At 41.8% G+C, this 21152-nt stretch overlaps 1 protein-coding gene across 1 annotated transcript; it reads left to right on the forward strand.

The window, feature by feature from the left end:
• The first annotated feature begins 122 nt into the window (after positions 1 to 122).
• Positions 123 to 20080, forward strand: OGFOD1 (2-oxoglutarate and iron dependent oxygenase domain containing 1). The gene is made up of 13 exons (XM_068528404.1): positions 123 to 332; positions 1868 to 2013; positions 6437 to 6483; positions 9418 to 9518; positions 13089 to 13205; positions 13796 to 13887; positions 14093 to 14221; positions 14523 to 14636; positions 16708 to 16787; positions 17067 to 17377; positions 18513 to 18635; positions 19076 to 19134; positions 19629 to 20080. Exons 1-13 carry the CDS (start codon positions 179 to 181, stop codon positions 19788 to 19790), a joined length of 1635 nt encoding a protein of 544 aa, XP_068384505.1. The 5' UTR covers positions 123 to 178; the 3' UTR covers positions 19791 to 20080.
• Positions 20081 to 21152: the final 1072 nt, after the last annotated feature.

Raw genomic sequence — 21152 nt, forward strand, 5'->3', positions numbered from 1 at the left:
CACAATATCTGGAGCTCCCATTGGTAAGTCGGGTATGGGTTCCGCCTCCCTTTACTTTGGTACTTCCTATTAGATAGCGGTGGAGAAACACGGGAAAGGAGGCATTCTGGGAATTGCAGTCTCCGTAGGAAAAGAGCCGCTAGATTAGTGTGACGTGGGTCTTGCAGCTTGCGAGGAGATGAGTGGTAAGCGGCCTGCTGAGCCCGTCCCGGGCCGGGCTGGGAAAAGGGGAAAGAAGGAGGTGATGGCGAAGTTTTCGGATGCTGTCACGGAGGAAACCTTGAAAAAGCAGGTGGCTGAGGCCTGGAGTCGCAGGACGCCGTTCCGCCACGGTAAGCTGGTGCTGTGAAGGGGGAGGCGCAGCGCCGGGTCGGGGGCCTCTGAAAAAGTCCTGGCACTCTAGCCGATTCCTGAGCAGCGAGGCCCCAGGGGAAGAGGCTCTTGGAGAGAGCGTGACTTTGCCACCTCCGACTCTCCTGCCTGGCCTGCTGTCCCTTTTCCAAGTTCAGTTTGGATTTAGAAACCTAGAAGAGGAAGAAATGAAGGCCAGGGAGTTTCGGGAAGTAAAGGGCATGCAAGTTCATGGAAATTCTGGAATTAGAGGTGAGGTAGAATCTTCTTAACTGATTGTGCGTCGTTGGGCAATGGGTTCAGCTCCTTACTATATAAAGTAGGATAACTAATAGTATTTCCCTCGGAAAGATGTTGACTGTGATTAATAATCTAATGTATGTATGCATCAATACATATTTTTCTGAGTAAGGACCAGTAAACATTTGGACACATAGTCGAGTGGCTTTTGCGGTTTTCCTCCGAAGGTGACGCTCGTTTGTCCCATGATAGCGTAGCCAGAGCATTTGCTGGGAGCTGCCAGATAGCAGGCACCTGAGCTTACTCAGTTTTGCCGGCCTGTAGTTCAACAACGTGACCCATGAAGGTAAACCTGGTTTTGACCAAAGGAAGGAACCTTCATCAAATGATTCCAGCCTCAGCTTCAGATATCACCTTATAGGATAAGAACTCTGCTTAATGCATCATGCTTTCCCTTCTAAAGTTTGCCATTATTTTTGTTTCAGTGGTTGAGTGCTTTAAGAGATGAGTCCTTGGTGTCCCGGATGCACATAGAAAGTGGTAGCTTCGTGTTTGGAGTGTAAGCTCTGGACACTCAGGGACTTTTCAGTTTCCTTATGTGTGGGATGGAGATAGTGATGACGTCTACCTTAGAATTGTTGAGAAGATTAAATGAGATAATGCATGTTAAAGCACCACTGTGCCTGGCAGCTGGTGGGAGGTGGTGGTGGTTTGTATTAGAGGGGTACATAATCTGTCCCACCAGAGGCAGTGGGTAAAACGTTGAGGTAAAACTCAAAGAGTTAGAGGAGGTTATGCCTGACCTGATTTTTTTTTTTTTTAAGAAGTATGTATTTTATAACTTCCTCTAGCAGTAACTTAGGCAAAGAAAAAGGGTTGAAGAAAAATTGGCTGCCAGTATTGTTATTCTCGTTTTTAATTTGCTACTCTCGTTTGAAGTTTTGGAGGAAATGAATTAAGACTCTAAAATACATTCAGCTGAATAAGTAATTGTTGAACTAAAAAACCCCCAAAAGAGCAGAAATCTTAATTTAGTGACATCGTTTATACTCATCTTAAGGACTAATATTTTTAAGCACAGTACCTTTAAAAAGTAGTAGTAAGTGGGGGGAAAAAAAAAAAAGGAAGAGCTTATAATTCTTCCCCCAAATCTTAAATTTTAGGTACTAGATTTCTGAAAATTCACGACCATCCCTTTTGTATTCTCTCTACTGTGCTGCTCACAGGTCAAAAATACAAAAGGGAAAAGTGATAGATAATGCTTTCCTCCCCACAGAAGCCATTGTCATGGACATGGACCCCTTTCTTCACTGTGTGATCCCGAACTTCATCGAAAGCGAAAACTTCTTGGAAGGACTTCAGAAGGAACTTTTGAACTTGGACTTCCATGAAAAGTATAATGATTTATATAAGTTCCAGCAGGTATTTATGGCCCTTTCACATTAGCTTTTCCACTTCAGAAATTCATTTTCTATAAAATCATTGAATACCTTTAGACTTGAGGTTTTAGTTTGGGTTTGCCATTGAGGGTCCTTGCCTTGACGTTGTTAAAAGCATTAATTTATTTAACATAAGCTGAGTGTTAACTATGTGTTTGGTGCTTTAATTATTATATGGAAGTCTTTGCCAGTTCCTGCCCTGAAAGCCTTTAAAATCTAAAATAATAGAGGTGATAGTGATGGTGAAAGATAGTCAGAAAATACAGTAAGCCGGTAAGTAAATACATTATAAACAAAAAGGATAAGTACATTTTGGGGAGTGGTATAATGAAGAGAGTAGTACATTGGAAGGTAATAACCATTTAAATTTTTGAGGTCATGTCTTTGTTTTAGGTGGCTTGCTGTATTGCAGTATGTCCTGCAGAGAGTTAGATCTGTTCTTTTTAAATCGGCAGACAGTTGAATTTGGCAGAAAAGACTTTCAAAATCAAGGCTGGTTTTCCTACTCTTAGAAGACAGGCCCAGTCTAGGTATAAAAACATATAGGTCATTGGTTTCCCCAGTTTGGGGGGATATCTTTTAGTACATGGCATACATCACTCTTAGAAATCGTTATAGAACCTCAAGGACATCAGCCTTTAAAATCACAAAAAATAAAAGTGAAGATTAAGAACTATTTTGTTTTCTTTCCATTTCCCACTGATTTCTTTTTATCAGGGATAAAAGAGTAACAAATTTTTCTGTCTTGCATTTATTCTTTTACACTAGAGCTGGTTGTGTCCCCCAGTCTGTCTATCTTTGGGCCTTACACATATGATTGAATTAACCAAGTTAGGTTAAATACACAAATGATGTTACTCTTAATAATTCAGAAAATCTAATGAAAAATAACTTTTATCCATAGTAAAGTTGTATAGGTTAATTAAAAACCATAGTTGTCTGCCTTTGTAATTATATCAGCTTTGATAACCCTAGGCCTCTTTGGTTGATTTGGGGCTATATGCATCTCTGATTACTGAAATTGAGAAAGTGGTTTTATTTTTATTATTTTATTTTATTTTATTTTTTATTTTTTTATTTTTTTTTAATGCTATTCTTGTCTGCTTACATTCATTATATGTATGTATGTATGTATGTATGTATGTATGTATGGCTGTGTTGGGTCTTCGTTTCTGTGCGAGGGCCTTCTCTAGTTGTGGCAAGCGGGGGCCACTCTTTATCGCGGTGCGGGGGCCACTCTTCATCGCGGTGCGCAGGCCTCTCACTATTGCAGCCTCTCGTTGCCGAGCCCAGGCTCCAGACGCGCAGGCTCAGTAATTGTGGCTCACGGGCCGAGTTGCTCCGCGGCACGTGCGATCTTCCCAGACCAGGGCTCGAACCCGCGTCCCCCGCATTGGCAGGCAGACTCTCAACCACTGCGCCACCAGGGAAGCCCGAGAAAGTGGTTTTTACTTAATGCAATTTGGTAGATGAAAATACTTCTAATTGTGAAGTCAGTGAGAGGCAAAATAATAGAAAGGGCCCTGGGTAATGAGAGGAAAAAGAAGCAGCCATTACTTTAGATCCCCATGGGTGCTTGATGAAACTCTGCTGTGAATAATTTTTACTATGCTCACTTTGGGACTGAACTTCTTCATCCTAAGACAGTAAATATAAAACCTGCTTTCAGTCTCCTGTCCCATAAAACTTCACTTATATCCCTTTTTCTTTGCTTGTGCTGTGAATTGACTTGATAATTGTGTCTATAACAACTTCCAGTCCTCCTAACCAAGTTTGTCATTAGGAGTAGCCTGATACTCTGTATTTTAAAGCAAGCATTACTGAGTGCATGCTTTATGCCATGCTAAGTGCTTTGTATTTATTAATTCATTAAATCCTTATAATGATACGTTACTGTTCCTGTTTCACAGATAAAGAAACTACATCAGGTTTTCCTTCTCTTCTGGATCATTCCCTTCAACATACCAAAAAACAAAAGAAAGAAAGCTGTTAGTTCTTCTCTTAAGGAAAAAAACGCTGTTGACCTAACTTTCCCCTTCAGCTATCACCCCATTCCTCTGCTCCCCTTGACAGTAGCATTCCTTCTGAGTCATCTGTAGTGTCTCAAATTCCTGTTCTGTTCTCTGTTAAGCCCACTTTATTAGGCTTTCACCTGTTACACACCACTGAAACTACTTGTCAAGGTCACTCACAACTTGCACATTAGTAAATCCAGTCATCAGTCTTCAGGCCTGGTTTTACTTGACTCTCGGCAACATTTGACCTACTTTGTTACTCCTCCTTCCTGGAGACTCTCCCCCGACCCCCCCTTACTTTCAGGAAACCATCCTCTCTTCATTTTCCTTCTACCTCACCGGTGAGTCCTTCTTAGTTCCCTTCAGTAGGTCTTCCTTTTGTACCTGGCTTCTTAATGACAGAGTACTCTAGGGCTTAGCCTTTGGATCACTTCCAAACAGATTGCAGAGAGTCTCATGGCTTTGCCTCTACTCTAGGATACCTATGAAGTGTCTCATACTTTCCAAAACTAAACTCCTGATCTTCTCCCCCTAAATCTGCTCCACCTGCGATTTTCCCCATCTCAGTTCACAACAATCTTTCCAGCGGCTGAGGCCAAAAACCTTGAGGTTATCCTTGATTCCTCTCTCACACCTCATCTCCAGTCCATTGGGAAATTCTGTGGGCTCTACCTTCAGAATATATTCAGAAAAGCCCACTTGTTTCCACTTCCATTGCCAACACCTGATCCAAGCCATCTTTTTCTCTCACCAGGATTATTCTCTTAGTGTATTAACCAGTCTCCTTGCTTCCACCCTTGCCCACCTACAGCCATTGTGTTCTTTTAAAATATTAATGGAGGGACTTCCCTGGTGGCACAGTGGTTAAGAATCCACCTGTCAATGCAGAGGACACGGGTTCAATCCCTGGTCCAGGAAGATCCCACATGCTGTGGAGCAACTAAGCCCATGCACCACGAATACTGAGCCTGAGCTCTAGAGCCCACAAGCCACAACTGCTGAGCAGCATGCCGCAACTGAAGCCCATGCTCCTAGAGCCCGTGCTCCGCAACAAGAGAAGCCACCGCAATGAGAAGCCCACGCACCACAATGAAGAGTAGCCCCCACTCGCCACAGCTAGAGAAAGCCCGTGCGCAGCAATGAAGACCCAATGCAGCCAAAAATAAAAATTAATAAAGTAAAAAAAAAAGTTAATGGACCCAAGAGAATTGAAAACATTTGTTCACATAAAAGCTTGTACATAGATGTTTGTAGCAGCATTATCTATAATAGCCAAAAAGTAGAAACACCCAACATCTGTCAACTAATGAATGGATAGACCAAATGTGGTGTGTCTATACAATGGAATATTATTCAGCCAGAAAAAGGAATGAAGTACTAAGTACTGCTGCAACATGGATGAACCTTGAAAACATACTCAGTGAAAGAAGCTAGACACAGAAGGCCACATATAGTGTGATTCCATTTATATGTAATGACCAGCAAAACATATGTAGAGACAGAGAGTAGATTAGTGGTTGCCAGGAGCTGGGGAGAGGGGGGATGGGGAGTGACTGCCTGATAGGTACAGGGTTTCTTTTTAGTGTGATGAAAATATTCTGGAATTAGTGGTGATAGTTGCACAACAGGTGAATATGCTAAAAATCCACTGAATACACACTTTCAGGTGGTTAAAATGGTAAATTTTAATGTTATTTGAATTTTATCTTCAGTTTTTAAAAATTAAATGGGATCATATTATTCCTTTGCCCAAAATCTCCAAAGGTTCTCATTTCTCTGAGTAAAAGCCAAAGTGGTTCTAAGGCTCCCATTGCATCTTTGGCCCCTTCTCCTGCTGCTCTCCCCCAAATTGCTGTTGCAGCTGCACAGTCTCCTGCAGTTTCTTGAACAGGCCAGGCATTCTTCACACGCAGGACCTTGAATCTGCTTTGCTGAGATATTCCCTTGGTACACCTCCCAACCTCCTTCAAGCCTTTGCTTCACCTCAGTGAAGTCTAACCTGGCCACCAAATTTATAATTGCAAACCCTTCCCCACTCTCAGCACTTCTGGTCCCTCGTACGCTGCTTTATTCTCCCTCGACATTTGTCACCTTTTTTTATACTGATAATCGACTTTTTATGTTTGTTGTCCCTCTCCGTCAAGAATATAAGCTCCACTGTAATAACTATGTAAGTACTTGTTGAATGAAGAAGGCACAGAGAGGCTAGGTAACTTGCCCGAGTCACAGAGCTGCCAAATGGAGGGGCCATACCTCAAACCCAGGCAGTTTGGCTTCAGAGTCCAGGCTCTTAATGACAGTGCTCTACTGCCAGAGTGTTCCCTAAACTAGTCTCCTCTGTGTGTCTGATTTATGAAGGAAATCCTTTTTTTTCTTTTTTTCATGATCAAGTCTGATGATCTGAAGAAGAGAAGAGAGCCTCACATCTGTGCTTTAAGGTAAACAAGCGCTCATATTTGTTGGGTGCATAATACGTGCCAGACAGAGGAGTAAGTGCTTTAAATGTTAGGTCGTACAACCTTTGTTGGTGTTATTGTCCCCTTTTGTAGAGGAGGAAACAGACTCTGAGAAATTAAGTAACTTCTTCAAAGTTACCTAGGTAAAAATTGAGGGAACTAAGATATAAACCTAAGTCTGTCTGATTCCAGGGCCCAAGTTCTCAATGATAAAATGTTCAACCGTTAGTAATCAAGGAAACAACGCTGGAGATACCATCTTTCACATGTTAGTTTGCAAGTATTTAAAACAAAAACTCCAGTGTTGACAGAGGGGTAGATACCTTTATACAGTGCCGCAATCTTGAAGATGGTTTTGAAAGGTGTCTCAAAACCCTTAAAATGATGCTTGTCTTTTTGTAGTATAATTCCACTTATAAGAATTTATCCTGAGAAAATAATTAAGGGTGTGCTCAAAAATTCTATACAAGATTGTTTATTGTGATGGTGTTTCTAACAGTGAAAAATCACAAATGCCCACCCATCAAGATTTATATAGCTAATGGTACAAAACAAAGTGAAAAACTATACAATCGTTGAATATGATGTGACTTTATTTATTTATTTTTTTGGCTGCGTTGGGTCTTTGTTGCAGTGCGCAGGCTTCTCATTGCGGTGGCTTCTCTTGTTGCGGAGCACGGGCTCTAGGCACGCGGGCTTCAGTAGTTGTGGCTTGCAGGCTCTAGAGCGCAGGCTCAGTAGTTGTGGCGCACAGGCTTTGTTGCTCAGCAGCATGTGGGATCTTCCCGGACCAGGGATCGAACCTCTGTCTCCTGCGTTGGCAGGTGGATTCTTAACCACTGTGCCACCAGGGAAGTCCCAATGTGTGTGACTTTTAACACATGAGTATGGTAAAGTTATTTCATCATTCTAAGATACTTTTTGTGTGTGTGTATTTTAACCTCTCTGAGACTCAGTGTCTCACACAATTATTGTTGTATCCTATTTTTTGAAGTGATGTATAAAATGATGATACTTCTTGCAGGCAAAGGCATATTAGGCTAGATGAAATAAACTTATCAAGAGAAAAGAAGTTAAAATAGCATACATGGTGGATCCCATATGAAAAAAGAGATGTATATTTGGATACCTACGTGTGTACAAAGGAAAAGACTTGGAAGGATGGAATGTTTAAATCTGGCTAGTAGGACTACAGGTTTTTTAAAGTTTCTTTTTACTTATAATAGGGTTTTTTCCTAGTTTTGCTACAGTAAGCCCATGTTACTTTGTAATAGCTGTCTGTTTTTCATCTATACAAGTTATATTTTCTCATTCTTTTTTTCTCTGCAATATTTCCATAAATGGTAGCAGTCTGCAGTTTATTTCTTCTAAATCCTGAAGTATTGCTCACGTGTTAACTGTAACTCATAATATTTCATATTTATTTTAGACCTTTTTTCCCCCAAGACCATGCTTTAAAGCACTATCTCATTAGTTCATACCACACCTCTGGTAAGCATTTCTTTCCTATGGGACTGAGTTACATTCTGTATCCAACGCATAACAGCCAGATGGTAGGAGAGATGGAATTCCTTGGTCTTTACCGAAAGGTGATCTTTTTATTTCCCAGTTGGGTTCTGTGATTTCTCTCATGAATACAATTAACAAATGAGAATGACGGGAGAAAATAACCCTGTCGTGACACTTTCATAGGGTAACTAGAGAAAGAGCTTTCTATGGAATAAATTTGTGGAAGCTGATGTTACCAGTAACAGAGGGAATGAAGGCTTTGATAATACTAGTTACGTAAAGCATCAAGAGTCAAGATTTTGCAAAAATGTTGACCACCTACATTACCTGAAGCCTGGTTTAGCAGTTTGCTATGCTGACCTATTATGTCTAATGTGCAACTCTGCCTATAAAAGTTACATGGCACTTTTGTTTGGACTAACCAAGCACAATATTTTATGGAATTTTTTGGATTGGGTAGCATACAGTGTAAAAAGATATTTGGTAATAAAATTTCAGGGCATCAACCTGGAGATTTGGTATCTAGTTATTAACAGCACAATTGGATTTTATGGGGATTTCAGTGATGTACATTTGGACTAGAATGATCCAAAAAATACTGTCTCTTCATGTGCAAAATTTGAACTAACATAAACCCTTTAAAAATGTTTTTTAAAATGTTTTTCCAGTTTTATTGAGATATAATTGATATAAAAAATGTTAATTCATCAAAGTTAACATAATTTCAAAGTTGACTGCCAACTGAGTAAGTTTTAATTTGTGTTAGAGTTCTATACAGAGCCACTTTAGCTGGTAAATGGAAATGTTCAACCATCTTTGTTTTTTTGGTATCCTGTTAATATCAGAACTTCTGTGAAAGAGTTTATTATTACACAATTAGCATAATAGTCACCATTATTTTAACCTACAACAGTGTCACCCACCCAAGTGTTCATTAAACAACAGTGCTGAAAAACAGCTCTAAAAATCAGTGACTTCCGACTGGAACATTGGTGTTCCTATGACAAAGGCCAGACCACTGTCGTGATAGGGCAATACTATAAATTTAAGAGTAAGAAAAATAAGATGAGGGACTTCCCTAGCAGTCCAGCGGTTAGGACTCTGCGCTTCTGCTGCAGGGGGCACTGGTTCGATCCCTGGTTGGGGAACCAAGATCCCGCATGCCACGTGGCGTAGCCAAAAAAAGACAAGAAAAGAAAACAGTAGAGCAAAAATATATTGCAATAGAGAGATTTACATTTATTTCTCTGGGACTGTTACTCCTAAACTTTGCAAGTTTAAAGTGAGGAACATTCTCAAGAATGGATCTTAAATAAACCAAAACCTCCAGGAAAAAATAGTTGTGGCATAGATCCAAATGGAGCCCACATTATGGTGTAACAAGTTATCTTTTGTTTACATTTCTAGGAAAATTCTGTTTGAACATTTCCGGGCTTGGCTTTCAGACATTTCGAAGATTGACCTGGAATCAACCATTGATGTATCCTGTGCTAAATATGAATTCTCAGGTAAGAAAGATTAAAACCTTGCTGTCGCTAAGATTTAAAGGCTTTAACTAAATGATCATGGGAAGACAGTTGTCAGTGTTCCAAAATCCTAGACTTCGTGTCCCTGCATAGCATGAGGATCTTCTTAATGAGTACAGTCTGACCCAGCTCATGTATAGAAATGCCCATCTTATTGGAAGGTATAAGGCAGTGGTTCTCTTTGGGAGTATGACGAAAGCTATGAACATATTGTAACCAAGCAAGGGCTTGTGTGCCCGAGGCACACAAAGCCAAGCTCTTGACAGTGGTGTTTGTAGCAAAATAAGGACGCCAAGCAAGGAGAATGGGCAGCTCACGCTCAAAAAATGTGAACTCCCCAGTGGCTTTCAGGGAAGGGTTTTTAAAGACAGGAGAGAGGGTTATTGGATGCGTGATCAGCTCGTGGACTTTCTTCTGATTGGTTGGTGGTGAGGGAACAGAATGATGTTTCAGGAATCTCAATCACTGACCTTCTGGTTCCAACCAGAAGTCTGGGGTCTGTGTGCTTGTGGTCAGCATATAATCGCCATCCTCCACCTGGGTGGTGAGGGGGTTTCTTAGTTTCTGCAGAACAACTCAAAAATATGCATCAGATTCTTATCTCTATCCCTTCAGGAGGAACTAGGAGTCCTGTGACTCTCGTCTCCTAATCATTAACTGCTTGAGCCTGCTCTTTGTAACCTGGGGGAGGCCTAGGAGACTGAAGCCTTTTTTTCTATAAACAAGAAACAAGGGACACAGAGGGGCTTTTGTGCCCAGGAAGGCTTTGCAGGGTCCTGCTTGGTTTCAGTATTTTCAGAAAAAGGCCAATAATGCACATATACACCAACTTTGCATACAGTATCAGGAAATTCAGAGATGATGGTGTAAGTTACTCTTAAACTTCCCAGGAAACACATATCTCCCTCAATGTCTTTTTTTTCTTTTGAAGGTAACGAGTGAATATATTCTTAAGGAAAAAATGTCAAACAATATAGCATACAGTGTAATCCACAACAGTCCCCTTCACCTTCTCCTTGTCCCTCTTCCTCTTCAGATGTGTCCACTGTCACCAGTTTGGGGTGCCTCCTTCTTGTTACCTTTCTGAGCATATAAATGTCCTTTTGATAACATGTTTGGTTTTCATCTGGAAGGAAAAGTGTTTTGTGTTGTTTTGTTTTACTAAATAAAATTCTGCTTTGGGTTTACTCTCCCACGTTGTCCTAGGGAAGTACAAATTGGTAACAGCATTGTGAGGATAACTTAGACACATGAAGAGTCATATGCCCTTTTTTTAACTTTTTTTTTTAATTTGAAGTAATTTCAAACTGACAGACAAGTGGCAAGCATAGTACAAATAACTTTTTTCCATTTTACCTGAGAGTAGGTTGCCCTTAGGATGCTCTGTGACCCCTGAGTACTTCAGTAACTCCTACAACAAGGACACTTCTGCTATGTGACAGTAAGAAGCCATCAGAATCAGGAACTACGATTGATACGTTATTCCCATCTAATCTGCAGGCTCCATTCAGGTTCTATGACTTGGTCCTTTATAGCAAAGGGATCTGGTCCAGGGTTGTGCATAGCATTTAGTTGTCATGTGCCTTCAGTCTAGAACAGTTCCTCAGTCTTTCTTTGACCTTCATGATCTTGATGCTTCTGAAGATTTACAGATGAGTTATTTTGTAGAACTTCCCTCAGTTTGGGTTTGTCTGCTGCTTTCTCATGATTAGATATGTGTTCTTTTTACTGCATCTTATCAAGTGGTAGATGGTGTGTCATATTACCAGTGATAATAACTTTGATCACTTAATTAAGCTGGTGGCTGACATCAAGTTTTTTCCACTGTAAACTTGTTCTTTTCCTCTCTTTAAGTTAATAAGTATTTTGTGGGGAGACACTTTAAGATTATGTAAATATTCCATTTCTCATCAAACTGATTCACTTGTTTTAGCATCCACTGATATGTCTTACTACAGTTATTACTATGCAGGTTGTCAAATGGTGATTTCTTTCCTAATAAAATCATTTCTTTGTTAGTTGTCATTCTACTGTAAAGAAAACCTTTCCCTCTCCCCAGTTACTCATTTGTTTATTTATGTCAGTGTGAATTTAAGGGTTACTATTTATGTAATGGTTACTGTCATTATGTTGATGCTCATATTGTCCCTCATTTGATCAAGAGGAGCCCCTCTAAGCTGACTTCTGTGTGCTTTTAGTATGTCCTCATGTTACTGAAACAAACTCAGGTTGCTCACAATGCAAGGCAAAGCCAATCTCCTGAAACCGGGTCATGGTGAGGGAAAGTACAGTTTATTCCAGAGCACCAGACAAGGAGAATGGGCCGCTCGTGCCCAAAAGACCCAAGCTCCCCGATGGGTTTTAGGGAAGGGTTTTTAAAGGCAAGGTGAGGGAGAGGGTCACAGGGTGCATGATCAGCTCGTGCACAGTTCTCTGATTGGTGCATGGTGAGGTAACAAGGTGAGGTCACAGGGGTCAGCATCCTCAATCTTCCGGTTCCAGCCGGTCTGGAGGCTACATGCTCGTGGTCAGCTTTTCTCATCTGGTGCGGGGGGTCTGGTTTCTATAAAACAGCTTAGGAATGTGTGCCAGACTTACCTTTACCATTGAAGCAGAACTGGGAGTCCTTGTGACTGACCTATTAAGTTATGGCTACTCTCGTCTGCCTGCCCTATCTTTGTTTCTGCATTCTTTATCCCTCAGTCATTAGCTGCTGGGGCCTGCTCTTTGCTTCACATGGAGGGCCTAGGAGGTCACAGCTTATCTCCATAGCCTCTTTTTCCAATCAGCAATAAGCAGGGGACAGCAAGAGGTCTTTCACCGAGAAGGCCCCTACGTGGGTTTCACTCACTTTCACTCATCCTTCGTATTATATCTTACTTCCTAGCAAAACAAGATTTTCCAGGGTTATCTTATATTTCCTGTGCTCTAGACAAGTCACATTGATTCCTCTGGTTTCATTTCCACACCATAGGGTTCATTCTAGATTTCTCCTTTTCCATATTTGCAATTCCATTCTTCACCCTTGAGAAATCTGCCTTCCGTTATTTTCAGTATGTTTGTTTATTAAAATAATCCCTCCGTGTGGAATGATCTCACTTCACCCATAGCATCCCCTCCCCTCTCCCACCTTGCCCGGATGCCTATCTTGCTCAGTCCTAGAATAACTATGCAGCCGTTAAAAAGAGATGACAGAAAAGACATTTGCCATGTAATAAAAGAAAAAAAAAAAAGGTCACAAAACAACCACTGTAGGATGCTATTTTTTAAAAAGCAAATACATGTATGTTGAAAAATACTGGAAGAATATATGTAAAAATATTAGTAGTGATTGTCTCTGAGTCTATATATGTGTTCTTCAGCGTTTTTAGAGTTTTCTATATTGACAGTTTTATTTCTGTAATTATAAAAGAGGAGAAATAAGTGTCATTTTAAAGCTGGAGGAGCTGACGTTACGGAGGGATAGCAGGTGGACTGATAGTGAGCGCAGAGTCAGATGTCCGCTGCTCATTGCCGCACAGGGACATTACGGTGTGCGCTGAACTATTGCAGATGCCCTGCTCTGCCATGACGACGAGCTGGAAGGACGCCGGATTGCCTTCATTCTTTACCTGGTTCCTCCCTGGGACAGGAGCTTGGGGGGCACCCTGGACCTGTACAACGTTGACGGTAAGACAAAGGCATGCTCTTCAACACCAGCAGCCCCTTCTGGGTCCTTACGTGCTCTGTCTGTGCTCCTTGGGAGATGGAAGCTCTTCATTACAGTGGCGACCGCAGGGGGATAATTGCCAGCCCCGACAGCCACCTCTCCTGAGTTGTGCCTGAAATTATCATTACTCCAGAGATAAGTTAGAGCCGAGTTAAGATGAGGAATAGTCAGACCTTGCTTCTGAATGCTGGCCGTGGGAGGGTAGAGAACATGTGCAGCCACCCGTGGCTATGAATCTGCCAGGACCAGTGCCTCTGATGGGAGGTCAGGGTCTTTTCTATTTTTTAATGACTGACACCAGAGCTCGACTCCAGAAAACGTTCAGAACCTTTTCCAGCCTTCATCAGTAATAGAGGATGGTGGAGTAAGAACAGATATCACCTAGCAGAACTATATAAGAGGAACAGATGGAAGGGGGTGGCATATGGGGATCTGGAGGGGACATTTAGCTACCCTTAGAAATTGGCGAATTGTCAAGGTGAAACGAGGCGGCCTGGAAGTGGTTAACGATGATGAAGCACATTTACGGATGTGTTCTCTCCCCACGCAGAACACTTTCAGCCGAAGCAGATTGTCAAGTCTCTTATCCCTTCGTGGAACACACTGGTTTTCTTCGAAGTGTCTCCAGTATCCTTTCACCAGGTAAAGACTGTGAGCCACAAATGCGTAGAGGGCCAAAGAGCATGCTTTTCAGTCGCCCATTTTCTGAATGTGACGGCCTCCGGTTGGACAGTCCGGCCAGGTTGTTTTCACACCTAGTGTGAAGGGTCCTGAAATTAGTGAGCCTTGGCTGGTAATCTTCCCCTCTGGTCTTTGCATTGATGTGCTGCTGGTCTTGTCCTTTCAGGTTTCCGAAGTCCTGTCTGAAGAAAAGTCGCGTTTGTCCATCAGCGGCTGGTTTCATGGTCCTTCACTGACCAGGCCTCCCACCTACTTTGAACCTCTCATACCTCGGAGCCCTCACATCCCACAAGATGTAAGGATAAATTCCTGTTGCTGGGATTCTTGTCTTAGAAAAGCTGTGGCATATCATTTGCTTTTCTGGTTTTAAAAGTGGCTCATCCTGATAACAGAACTAGGCTTTGAGCTTGCCTTTCCACCCTTCTTAGGTACACTTTTGATAGTGTCTTTCTAAGGCAGAGCTTTCCAGAACTTTATTTAACAAGGAGAAAATTATAAAATGAAGATTTGCATACATTTTACTAGTGTAAAATGATGTCAGAACAAAAGCAGTAGGAATTATTAACTCACCCTTTGCATCTGCTGCTTCTTTGTAGCATGAAATTTTGTACGACTGGATCAACCCTACTTATCTCGACATGGAGTACCAAGTTCAAATTCAGGAAGAATTTGAAGAAAGCTCTGAAATTCTCCTAAAAGAGTTCCTTAAGGTAGGCCAGCAAATCCTGTCCAATATAGCACATTTGGCATGCAGCCTTGCTTCCTGGGTGGGTGAAGAGGCATCACTAAGAGTTTTTGTTGCTTTTTGTTTTGTTCCTGGTTAGCATGTTTACGTCATCCTCTTCAAATAAAGTATAGAAATGATGATAATAGCTAACATTGGTATCAGTCGTATGTTAGTGGGTTGAGTCCCTTGGGTATTCCCCAGTTTTCTAGAATCTTAATCACACACACTTTTTTTTTTTTTTTTTTTTTTATTTATTTTTGGCTGCACTGGGTCTTCACTGCTGCATGTGGGCTTTCTCTAGTTGCGGTGAGCGGGGGCTACTCTTCGTTGCGGTGCGTGGGCTTCTCATTGCCGTGGCTTCTCTTGTTGCGGAGCACGGGCTCTAGAGTGCAGACTCAGTAGTTGTGGCACGCAGGCTTCAGTAGTTGTGGTGCACGGGCTTAGTTGCTCCGCAGCATGTGGGATCTTCCCGGACCAGGGCTTGAACCTGTGTCCCCTGCATTGGCAGGCGGATTCTTAACCACTGCACCACCAGGGAAGCCCCCCACACACACTTCTATATTGGGGATGAGTGGTGTGTAGTTCCCATCCTAGTCATTTGATGACTATGGTACTTACCAATTACTTTTAAATAATAGAAAGATTACTGATTAACAAATTAGTAGCAAATGTTTGAGAATGATGAGGTAGCACATTATAGTGGAGAGAGAACTAGGTTAGAAGTTAGAAGACTTTATTTTTATTTTTATTTATTTTTTAAATAAATTTATTTTATTTTTGGCTGTGTCGGGTCTTCGTTGCTGTGCATGGGCTTTTCTCTAGTTGCAGAGAGCGAGGGCCACTCTTCCCTGCGGTGCGCGGGCCTCTCACCGCCGTGGCCTCTCTTGTTGCGGAGCACGGGCTCTAGGTGCGCGGGCTCAGTAGTTGTGGCTCGTGGGCTCAGTAGTTGTGGCTCGTGGGCTCAGTAGTTGTGGCTCGTGGGCTCAGTAGTTGTGGCTTGTGGGCTCAGTAGTTGTGGCTTGTGGGCTCTAGAGTGCAGGCTCAGTAGCTGTGGTGCACGGGCTCAGGTGCTCTGCAGCGTGTGGGATCTTCCCGGACCAGGGATCGAACCCGTGTCCCCTGCATTGGCAGGCAGATTCCCAACCACTGCGCCACCAGGGAAGCCCTAGAAGACTTTATATTCACGTCTTGGCTCCATGGTTTTACTGACCTGAGCAAATTACTAAGGTCTCACTTTTATTTCATCGTCAGTTAAACTGGGATAATACTTGCCCTGCCCATCTTGAAGAGTTGTTGTGAGGGCCAAATGAGATCACGTATGCAAGTGTGGTTTTCCCCAGTTGACCCTGGGTCCCATGGAATCACAGTCCCAAGAGTTGGTGCCTCCTTGAAAAAAAGGTTGAGAGACACTACATACTGCCTCTCTCTCTCTCTGAATTATATAGCTGACAATAGCATATTAAGGAATTCGAGAAGTATTACTAGTAAATAAACTCGTTTAACCCTATTTAACTCAGCTCACCTAAACCATCCTTTGGGATCCTCTTTCCTGTTTTACAACTAATAGGATAACTGTTTGTAGAATACTCCTTGGGAAACTGCATTAAACAAGTACTTACAAAGGCTCTTATGGAGAATATTTTAATAGATTAATCAGCTTCTTGTACTACACTGGACTTTTTAAGTTTAGAATGCTGATTAAATCAAGGGAATGAGCTGAGGCCTAAAGAATCTGTATTATTATATAGACATTTTCATTATAATAAATGCAGGAATTTGAGAGGTTTAGCAATTTGACATAAGACATACAACTACTTAAGGAAATGGCCCAAATTGACACTCAGGTGACTTGGCTAAAGCATGCTGACGATTCATCCAGTCTTTGCCCTGGCTTCAGCGTATCAGGACTGGGGGAGGTTGTGTGAAAGGGGTGAGAGTCACCTGGCCCTTTTAGGAATCAGCCAGCATGATTCCGCAGAGCTGCTGTACCTGCAAGACCAGTGTGGGATCATAGGGAGATCTGCTAACTGCTGCTTCATTTGCTCCTTTTCCAGCCTGAGAAATTTGCAGAGGTGTGTGAGGCTTTGGAGAAAGGAGATGTGGAATGGAGCAGCAGAGGTCCCCCTAACAAAAGGTAGAACCCATCATCCAAGACATTTGCTTCTGCATTCAACACCTGCCTGTCTGTCTGCAAGGCTCACCTCCAATAATAGGACATTTGCCCTAATGATGTTTTGTTCCCGGGGACATCCAGTAGCAGGCCCTAACAAAACCTCATTATTGTAACAACTTGGACATTAGTAAGCTATGCAAGGTTTAGGGAGAGAGATACAAAGCCAATGATCAGCTTTCATCCCATGAGTAATACTACATCTGTGGCTTTGACGAACACCTTGGCATCGCTGCTTTCCAGGTTTTACGAGAAGGCCGAGGAGAGCAAACTTCCCGACATCCTGAAGGACTGCATGGCATTATTTCGCTCCGAGACAATGTTCTTGCTGCTCTCCAACTTCACAGGCCTGAAACTTCACTTCTTGGCCCCTTCAGAAGAAGGTGAGCTTGAGGACAAAAAAGAGGGAGAAGCAGCCTCTGCTGCTGATGACACTGAAGAAGGGCCTAGCCGCAGTTCTGAGCCAGAGAGCAGGCGGGCGGCCATCAGCAGCAGCAGTCAGCAGAGCAACGAACAGACGGACCCAGAGCCAGAGGAAAATGATGCAAAGAAAGGTAAGCTGCTGTTACTTTCTGTCCTTCTTTTACTATTAGGTATTCACGATTCAGTCATTTATTCACTCAACAAACATTTCTTAAGCACCTGCTATATGCTATGCCCTATTTCTGGAGCTGGAGAAGACAGACAAGGTCTCTGCTCTCCCTGGCTTATAGTCTATTGATAGTAGGAGAGGACAGAGATGAAATGATACACGAACGACAAGAAAACATCAAATAAGGATAGGTGCTCTGCAGAAAATGTGAATAGGGTTCCGTGCTGAGGAACGACTGGGTGGCCTCTTAGATGAACGGGCAATCTGGACCAGCCTGTCTGAGGAGCTGTCATCCAAGCTCAGATCTGAATGACGAGAAGGACCTGCTAGAACAGCATTCCAGGTAGGAAGAACAGCTAGTACATTTTATTAGGCTAACAGTAGTACAAACGGTGGAGGGAAGTATGACTGGCTTTACCTAAACCTACTCTAAAACACAAGAACATAAGGAAGAGGAAGGTGAGTGGTTTCTTTCTGCTAAGAACCAATATCAGCCTAAGAAAAACTTGCTTGAATTTGGACAAATAGGTAGAAGGAAATTATTAAAAGCAGAGGACGTTTAATCGTCTACAAACAAGATGGAATGGACACATGACATTAAACTAGTAGAATGTACAACACCAAGAGCGAACCCTAATGTAAACTGTGGACTTCAGTTAATAATGCATCAGTATTGGTCAGTTGTAAAAAAATAAATCACACTAAGGCAAGATGTTAATAATAGAGGAAACTGATGGGGAGGGGCAGGGGTTGTGTGTGGCAGGAGTAGAGGAACTGTACTTTCTGGGAAATTTAATTTTTCTGTAAACTGCTCTAAAAAATAAAGTTTATTTAACAATAATCATGTTATTTAAAAAAAAATTTCTGGCAGCTAAATGTATACTCCATCTGAAAATCATGGTAAAGAGAAATAGAAAGTCAACTTTTTTTCATTATAAGCCTTATATATTTAATAATATAATGGAGCAATAGGTCAGCTGAAGGTTTATGGAAATGGTTTCTCTTTAGTGCTATAACTATTCCTGATTATCATTCTTTTGCAATCTACAGTGGTATCAAGGTTATTTTTTTCTGGCCTTCTGTTGTTTTTTTCTTAGAATCAAGTGTTCCCACATGCCAGGGGGAACTGAGGCATTGGAAGACTGGTCACTACACTTTAATCCATGACAACAGCAAGACTGAATTTGCCCTGGACTTACTTCTCTACTGTGGCTGTGAAGGTAAGAGGGACAGTCTCTCCTGAGTGACCCTCTCTAACTGAACCAGTTCACAAGTAATTTGCCTTGGCCAGGATCTCAGATCACAGGAGCTCTATGTTGGAAGGGATCTTAGGGGTCATGAATTTCAGTCATCTCCCAACTCAGAGTACTATTTGTATTTGTGACCAAGGTAGAGGAGATGAAATAAATCATAATTTCCATCTAAGGAACCCCCCAGAGCTTTTATGTAATTGTCCTCCTAGGTGTATTTTATATGTAGTTCTTAGTTTTCAGTTCTTGTTCAGTGTTGGTTGAATGATAAATTCAGGCTCATAAGTCAGAGTTGGTTCTACTGAACTCCCAGATCCCCGTTTTAAGCAGCATGGGATCAGTGATTCAAACAGATGATGTAACTCTTGCAGTGAGAGCTTGCTGAATGCTCTTTGTTTTCCCTTCGTAAGGCTGGGAGCCAGAGTATGGTGGCTTCACCTCCTACATTGCCAAAGGAGAAGATGAAGAGGTAAGTTGCTTCTGACAGCAAACCATCCTTCTTTAGTTCTTGAAGACGCTTTCATTCTTCAGAGACCCAACTTTTATGACCTTCTGCCAGTGTCTTTAGCTGATAAATCCACATCGGTCTGTCTGGCAGTGATTCTGATTTCTAGTAGAAAGTACTCAGCATGGAATAAAGAGGCTAAAGGATCATCACTAAGCATTCTACCCAGGTAAAAGAAATTCCAAATAAATTAAGAGTCAGATGGTGCATTCCCATGAATCTTTCAATGTAGTAAGAAATCAGTGCATTAGGTAAAACTTTTCTGGGTGTGTACTGGAATGGGGCCTATTGGAAAATGTCTGGACAGCAAGATCAGTAGCTCCTCCTAGTAAAGGATACTTTAAAGGATCCTCTATCGCCAGAGCCTGAGTATTTGATATGGAACCATCTGTTTGAGAAAAGCGGTGAGAAGAATCTCTGTGTTCTGATGTATCACTGTGTTTGTTTGCCTATTTCAGCTGCTAACAGTGAATCCAGAGAACAATTCTTTGGCGTTGGTCTACAGAGATAGAGAGACTCTGAAATTCGTCAAGCATATTAACCACCGAAGCCTAGAACAAAAGAAAACTTTCCCAAACAGAACAGGTTTCTGGGACTTTTCATTTGTCTATTATGAATAAGGTTGGGCAAAGCTGGAAAGAGGAGACCCTTCCTCAGTACTGGGACGTCTGGAAGAGTTAGGCATCGAGTGAAGGAGAGCTACAAGGTGACCTGTGTGACAGCGTTCTTAAAACTGTGTGTGGTTGTCCTTTAGTAGGGCTCATAATGATTATCCTCAATCTAGACCTTGAGCTTGGAGATAGGTACTTATCTCTTGATGTAAAATAAAAAGGGGTTTTGTCTTTTTCTTTACCATTCATTTTCCATATTGGCTTCTTCAGTGATTAAAAAAACAATATGTGGTAAAATATACGTGACATAAAACGTATCTTTTTCAAGCATACAGTTCAGTGGCATTAAGTACATTCACACTGTTGTGCAGCCTTCACCACCGTCCATCTCCAGAACTCTTCCATCTTTCCCAACTGTACCTCTGTCCCCATTAAATAGTAACTCTGTACTTTCCCCTCCCCACAGCCTCTGGCAACCACCATTCTACTTTCTGTCTCTATGAATCTGACAACTCATATTCCTCACAAGACAAATAATAGAATGTCTGTCCTTTTGTGACTGGCTTATTTCACTCCGCATAAAATCTTCAAGGTTCATCCGTGTTTCCAGTGATTGACTGACTGACTTTTTTTTTTTTAAATATGGACTCATAAGTAAGTTTATGACTGCAGATTCTGTCCTTCCTAATTAATTTCACTGGTTTAGAAGATTACAGAACCTTACACCCTGTTCATTCTGGGCCCATTGCACTTCCTCCCACTGCCTATGGCTTTGTTCCACTGTGACTCTCTGTGGACTGTATAGACTAGGCGATGTGTAGTCTGTTCCCTTGGAAAAAGCCTGGCCTGAAACCACGTGGCCACAAGAAACTTCTGGTCGGTAAAGAAGATGTGCAGTAGTTTTCAGGTGCCCACTGCTCTTCCATCCTGGAGTTGTGCCTCCACTATAACTAAATGATTTTCTAATCTCACATATGGCTTTCATTTCCTAAATAGTGTAGGGTCAACTATCAAACTAGTTGCCTTTCTTGAAGAGACCAAATACTAAAGACCATGGCAAAATGCCAAGAAGCTGTCCATTTTGTTACATTCTTTTTCCCCTGAAGTGTTCAAGGGTATTATATAATAACTGCTACCCATGTGCATGGGCGTGCATGGATGGGTGTAAGGTGTCACTGCATCTTTAGTTGAAAGATGCTATTCTCATTCCATTCCAGTGCTGTCTCCCTGTTAACTTCCTCTTTTTTTACGTGTATTATTAGCTATTGCAGTAGCTTTTATTTTGGATTTTACTCATTAATAGGAAAAGCATTTGGCTTTATCTTTTTTTATCTCCTAAAACTTTGAGTACTAAAATTTGAATTTAAATGA

This window comes from Eschrichtius robustus, chromosome 19 (assembly GCF_028021215.1).
Source record: "Eschrichtius robustus isolate mEscRob2 chromosome 19, mEscRob2.pri, whole genome shotgun sequence".
NCBI classification, from domain to species: domain Eukaryota; kingdom Metazoa; phylum Chordata; class Mammalia; order Artiodactyla; family Eschrichtiidae; genus Eschrichtius; species Eschrichtius robustus.

Excerpts from the sequence above, each read along its gene's own strand:
- OGFOD1 (XM_068528404.1), top strand. The coding sequence starts at position 179 with ATGAGTGGTAAGCGGCCTGCTGAGCCCGTCCCGGGCCGGGCTGGGAAA. Across the intron at positions 333-1,867 it reads CAGGACGCCGTTCCGCCACG|AAGCCATTGTCATGGACATG; the intron begins GTAAGCTGGTGC and ends TCCTCCCCACAG. Across the intron at positions 9,519-13,088 it reads TGCTAAATATGAATTCTCAG|ATGCCCTGCTCTGCCATGAC; the intron begins GTAAGAAAGATT and ends GAACTATTGCAG.